Source organism: Prionailurus bengalensis, chromosome D1 (genome assembly GCF_016509475.1).
Source record: "Prionailurus bengalensis isolate Pbe53 chromosome D1, Fcat_Pben_1.1_paternal_pri, whole genome shotgun sequence".
Classification (NCBI taxonomy): Eukaryota; Metazoa; Chordata; class Mammalia; order Carnivora; family Felidae; genus Prionailurus; species Prionailurus bengalensis.
In genome coordinates, this window is record NC_057346.1 from 103,112,643 (window position 1) to 103,118,952 (window position 6,310).

The 6,310-nt window shown below is 58.7% G+C and overlaps 1 protein-coding gene across 1 annotated transcript; it reads right to left on the bottom strand.

Moving 5' to 3' along the window:
- Positions 1 to 436: 436 nt before the first annotated feature.
- YPEL4 (yippee like 4) lies at positions 437 to 5,910 on the bottom strand. Its single transcript, XM_043581177.1, has 5 exons — positions 5,569 to 5,910; positions 2,928 to 3,252; positions 2,709 to 2,752; positions 2,262 to 2,370; positions 437 to 2,014 (listed from the first exon to the last, which is right to left on the bottom strand). The coding sequence occupies exons 2-5, from the start codon at positions 3,066 to 3,068 to the stop codon at positions 1,925 to 1,927; spliced, it is 384 nt and encodes a 127-aa protein (XP_043437112.1). The 5' UTR covers positions 3,069 to 3,252; positions 5,569 to 5,910; the 3' UTR covers positions 437 to 1,924.
- Positions 5,911 to 6,310: the final 400 nt, after the last annotated feature.

Consider the following 6,310-nt stretch of genomic DNA (forward strand, 5'->3'; position numbering starts at 1 on the left):
TGAAATCTAGCTCCCCAAATGGTCTGTTTTTCTGGGGAAACTTCTATTCCCTCCTCCAATTAACTAAGCTCAAGCCTTGGCACACAGTTCTTTGTGTCTGAAATATGCCCCTCCCCATTTCCCCTGTGTCCACTCGATGTCTCTTCCACGTGCCTTCAGTCATCACTTCTGTGAAGTCTTCCCTTGACTCCTCATATCTAGGCTGAGCCTCTGCTAGGAGCCCCTGAGCCTACTCCCCATTGCTCAGAGCCCTTGTTCTGGAATCATCTGGTTACTGTTTGTCCTCCCATTAGATCGAGAGCACCACCCACCCCCCCAAGTCAGGCCACAGCTGCCCTGCTGTCCACTGCATCTCCAGTGCATGACACAATGCCTGGCAGGTAACAGGTGCTTTGCAAAGATCTGCAATATCAATGAACGAATCTGGATAACAAGCTAGCTTACAAAAGGTGATTTTTATGATGTGTACAGTCCTCCCTGCGGTTGTCAGTGACCCAACAACAGTGGGAATTTCACATCACTGCCCCGAAAATGCACGTGGGTCACATGGTTGCACTGATGGCTGCCATCTTGAGCTGTTCAGTTCCACTTTGGATCAAGCTGCCTTGCTTGATCGATTTTCCTTTCAGCCTCGAGTGTGGCCATGAGCTGACCCAAACATTCCAAGTCCAGGCTGAAAGGCAATAGGACCCAAGAACACCCTTGCTCAGGGGTGAGCCTCTTCCAGGTGCCCAATCCTGGATCCTGGCAATACCTAATTCATTGTCAAGGGCTCTGGAAGAGGCGCTGTTTTGGTTGCCCCCTTTGGAAACACTGCTCACAAAAGCCCTCGCTTCACTAAGCAAACCTCACCTGAAGACCCATCCCCCTGGTGAGGGCTCAAGTGGGGTCTCGACACAGACAAAGCAATTGCTGCCCTCTAGTGGCCTAAAGGGACAGGTACTGGGGGGAGTGTGACAGAATAGTGTTAAGTTAAGGTCTGTGCATGGGAAGCAAAGTCAAGAGGAGAGAGTGCCTCACGGTTGCTTTTCCCCTTTTTATTAAAAATAGACCCAAACACTTTATGTATCATACAAAAGTTTCGTTCGCTGGTGGCAGCCACGAGGAAGCCTGGCCCCGTGGCACTGATGTCCCACCTCCCCTCCAAGGGACTGGGTCCCAGGGAGCAGTGGCTGGGCCTCAGAATGCCCGTACGGACTGCTCGCTCTGGAAACAGCCAGTGGGGGGTGGGGGCTGTTCCAGCGGCAGCTTCTCCCACCCCACCCCCTGGCGAAAGTCACGTACTCGAAAGTGCCTCTTTAGTGCCAAGATAAACTAACAAGTGGAGTAAAATGGAAACCCCTGTGATTCTTTCATTTCCCAGGGCCTGGGATCTGGGATTTCTTTCCTTCCACCCCCGAATGCTTTCTCCTACAAACAGGGGTGGGAAACTTCACCCTCAGACTCCGGTGTGTCGCAGTGTCTGAAGCCAAGATTTCACTCCCAACTCGAGCCCCTTCTCACCTGCTATTCTGTGGGCTGGGATCTACCAGCCCCATGCCTCAAAACTTGTCCTCCGTTCACTCAAAAAGAGTTTGGGGCAGAAACGGGTCCTCCCTTGGTCCTCTGCCTGATCTCCGCCCTGCCCTCACCTCCATTTTCAGGATCTTAGGGCTAGAAGAACCCGCAACCATCCCCTTTCCCCAGTTCTGGCTCTCCCTGACTGCTGCCCACTCCTGAGCCTTGAACACCCCTGGGGTACCCCAGACCCCTGTTCCAAAGGGGCCTGGGGGTGATGAGGTGGAGGCGGGGGAGGGGTGCCGGGAGCTGGGTTCCCCCCAGGGGTGGGGCAGTACTCATGCTGGTATGGACTGCTTGGCAGGGCCCGGGGACGGGTGCGGGGAGGGTGGGCATGCGGAGGAAGGGCACAGCCTGCCTGAGCCCCTCAGTCCCAGCCGTTGTCCTTCACCATGTGTGACATTTCAATGATGTACTTCCCCTCCTTGTACTTCTGGCTCGTCTCAAAAGCCTGCTCCTGGTGGAGGGGAAGCAGTGAAAGCAGGACAAAGCAGACCCCCTCCAGGACCTCCTACTACTGCTGTACTACCCCTGCCTCCCAAGAGCCGCCCCCCCCCCCCCCCCCCCCCCCCCCCCCCCCCCCCGCAACCCAGCAACTAACTCCCTCTTGCCTCTGGGCCTCATGCAAAAACCTGGCCATGTGGGCATGGGGGGGGGGGCTTGGTTGTCCGCTTGAGAGGGTGGCCCTCTCTCCTGGGACTTACGTATTTCCAGCCCAGCGTGGTTTTGCAGCTCTCGCAGAAAATATCAGCTACCGAGTGGAGCCCCGTGAGCAGGAGGCGCTGTTCGGCTGGTCCACAGCCCACGTTGACCCTGTCTCAGGAAAGAGGAAGGACCCGGCACCAGTGGAGTTGTTCCATCAGTTCAGCCCCCAAACAGCCCAAAGGAACTGCCATCTGGAGAGCGCTGAGCCCTGCCCAACTGGAAGGCCTGCCGGCAGCAATCCACCCGTTCATGACTAGTGCCCGGGCCTTCCCTCTCCAATTCTGCCCACATGCTCCACGGGAGAACTGCACACTGGGTCTCTGGCCCCCTTTGCCAAAGCAGGAGGCGCCAGGCCACCTGCGGATGGCTCACCTCCCTTTCCCACGCCGGAAAGTCATTCAGACACGCACACACACACATACACACAAAGAGAGAGGTAGACTCACACGGAGTTAAACAGGTAGGCTCGGCCATGGCTCCCTTGGAAAGACTGTGGAGACATAGGACAGACGATGACTGCCGGGATGCCCTGGGCCCCACTGCCTGGGTCCCCCAGGGGCAAGGAAGAGGGCGGGTGGGCACTGTTGCCTCTCCGCCAGGTGAGTTTGGACAATCCTGGTGGGAGCCGGCAGGGCCGAGCGGCGGGCCCCCCCTGCTTGGCGTACCTTGGAAATAAGCTCATCGTGTTTGGCCAGGTGCGCACGGCAGTGGACGCAGCTGTAGGTGCGGTGGCAACGAGGCAGGTAGCTGCGGAACGTCTTGGCGGGGAGGCAGGCAGGGCCCGGGCCCGGGTCGCAGCTGGGCATGACGGGCTGGAGGACGATGCCCTGGCGGGCTGGAGGGGCTGGCGCCGTGCAGCCCCCACACAGTCGGTCGCAGGTGAAGCAGCGAAGCAGGTTGGCTAGAGCCGTGTTTCGGGGCAGGAGAAATGTGGGGGGGCTGCCCGGCCAGGGCCCCCCCAGACGTGAACCAGATAGAAATGGAAGTCACCTGGGAAGAGGGGAGAGTGGATCAGGAGAGCCCCTCCCGAGGGAACGGGAAGATGGGCTCAGCCCTCCCCTGCCCCTACTTCCCCCATCACGATCGGTCCCCCGCGCCCCCCCCCCCCCCCCCGCAGCGTCCAGTTGCACTCTCTCCCCGGTCCCTGGATTCCCGCCTGCTCTGGCAGCTGTTCCAGGCCTCCGGTGCCACAGCCGGGGAGGTGGTGTCTTTCCCTCCTGGGGCGGGAGCAGCCTCCACCATTTTCCACTGAGAGCAGCCTGCTGGTGCAAATGCTGCCATGGGAGCAACGTCATCTGTGAGTTGCTCTCGCCTGGGTTTTGGCTCTTTGGTGAGGGTCTGCGTCCCACGTGCGCCGGAAGGCTCAGGTTCAGAGCCTCTTGCAAGTTGGGGAAGCCTGGCGGTTTTTCTTCTCTGTGGCCTCCATTTGCAACGCAATTGGTCCTTCATAGGTGTCGCGTGGGAGAGAGGCCAGCAGGCGGGCAAGTACACACGCCCTGCTCGGCCCTTTCCTGGGCCTGGGGTCCTGCACTCCCGGAACTAGAACTTCATGGCTGTCTCCGTTGGTACTGACAACCTCAGATGTGGCTGTTCGCCCGGTCCCGCACTTTGGTCCTCTCGTTCCAGCTTTTCTCAGCTTCTGAGCCCCTTGGTCTGTCTGTACTGCTCTAACTGTTGCCTTAGCCTCAGTTAAAGACGTGGACATTCAGCCCGTGGAGAGACAGACCTGACAGCCGGAAGCCATGGGAAGTGGGGATCACTTCGGGGAGGGTGGCACTCCTGGGCTAGGTGATGTGCAGTGGGAGCAGAAGTGGGAGATTCTTATTTTCAAAACCTATGCTCTGGGGCATAAGGCAGAGAACGTTTCCACCTTTTCCCAGGGCCAGGGACCAACAGCAGTGACTCTTGTGGGTGACAGCAGATAAAATCATTGCTGGTTTCTGGTTAGGAATGGTGAGAAAGATATTGGTATCTGTCCAGACTCCAGTCCCAAAGTGACTGAGGGTACAAGAGGCAGAGGATAAGAAGGGAGGTGTCCTCTGTTGCCTCTGATAAGGCGTCTCCTTCATGGGGCCTTCAGGCCTGTTGTGGGTGATTTAGCTCAAGTCCAGTTCAGAGGTGCCAGCTCGGTGCTCTGGCAAGGCAAGGCCACTAAGCAGAGCAGGGACAGTGTGGCTGCGAGTAGTCAGGGCAAAGAGGCTCTCATCATGTCCTCTGTGGTGGCCACTGGTGCCCCAGCCATTTTAGTATTTCCTGGGGCCGCCAGGCAGCAGTCTCTCCACAGAACCCCCAACAGAGCCCATCTTCAGTTTGAGGTCCTTTCCCTGTGGCTGGGCCCCAGAAAGACACCTTGAGCTGAGTTCAGGGTGACATTGGGCTCTGGCCGCAGGAGTCTGGGCCCTCCTCACCAGCGTCCACTTCCCAGGTCTGCCTTCAAACTTTGCCTGAGTTCCCCTCTGCTGCTCTCCACTTAAGTGCACCTGTGAAGGGGCTGGCTGGGTCCCTGCTCTCTAGCTCCTTCCCCAGCCTATGTCACGCCTCCCTCCCTCTCTCTCCCCTGCTTCCCCATCAGGCCAAAGAGAGGCTGCACAGAAGGCCAGAGAATCACTCGCGGGGGGGGGGGGGGGGGGGGGGGGGCGGGAAGGGGGCTGGGAGGGGGAGATGGGTTCATTTCTTTCCCGGCTCAGATCACAGGGAGAAGCAAGTTGGGCAAATGATGGAAAAACAAAGGCAAGCTGAGTGTTAGGGAGAGGATATTCCCCCAAGTGAGCCTGGGCTGGACCGTGGGAGGTAGGGGAGAGGGAGGGCTGGGGGGGGGGGGGCGGGCGGTGTGCTGAGCAACCAGTGCTGACAGCAGAGGCGCCCAGGCAGAGGCTCGGGGAACCAGGTGCGAATCCTGTGCCTGGGGGAGTAAGGGGGGGGGGCGGACGCAACACCTGCTCACAATGGATTTTCTCATCTCCTCCGAGGTTTCATCCCCCACCCCCCCGGGCTGGCGTTCTCGGTATGGTATGGTCCAAATAATCAGCAGCGCAGCCAGCTCCCCGGTCGGGCTTCGGGGGTCTGCATCAGCAGCAAAACAATAAACAGTGAGGCCTGATGCAGCAGCCGAAGTTGCCGGGAAATCTAAGTGCGGAACCGTCAGAGCTCAGAGAGGGAGAGAGGAGCAGAGGCAGCGGGGAGGGGGAAGGGAGGACAAAGGGTGGATGAATAATGCTTTTGCGATGGGGAGAAAGCAACACGCAGCAGGAGGAGGAAATTTGCAAAGGGGAAAAAAATTCATTTGGAGAAGGGCTGCCCCCTCACCTTGAGGTCTGCTCCAGAGATCTCCGTCTATCTCTCTCTCTCTCAATCTCTCAATCTCTCTGCTCACTCTTCTCTCTTCTCTTTCCGCTCCTTCAATTGGGAAGGGGATGGGGGCGGGGGAGAGTAGTTAGGGGCTCGAGACTGGGGCTGCCAAGCTGGCCAGCTGCTGGGGGGCCAGAGGTTGTCTCTCGTCTGTACCTCGGTCTGTGGGTGAATGTAGCTGTGTGTTGTGGAACTGCATCATAACACTGTGAGTCATCCGTCCCCCCACCCCCTCACCTCCCACGTCAGAGCAGGGCTGGGAGACACAGGAGGCGGGTCGGGAGGAAGGGAGGGGGCAGGCGGGGAGGGATGGGGCTAGGGGAGGGAGCAGAGGGCCGGGGTGGCCAGGGGGGCGCAGGAGGAAAGGCTGGTTGCCGAGGAGGAAGGCGGTGTGGCCAAGGAGACAGAAGGAACCTGGAGGAAGGACAGGGCTGGCCAGGATGGAGTATGGGTGGCAGGGCTGGAGGAAAGGAGGTGGCCAGGCGGTGACAGTGAGAGACGGATGCAGAGAGGCGTGTGCACACACATCCAAGATGATATATTTCCCATCTCAGCTCCGATGCCAGCCCTGACGCAGGGAAAAGAGAGACATATTAATTGTCACATAGGGCAAACTGTGCCCCCAAGCTTGTACCGGACACTTCCAAGCCTCAGCTTAATGTCCCCGAAAGGGTCACAGATGAAATTGGACATCTCACAA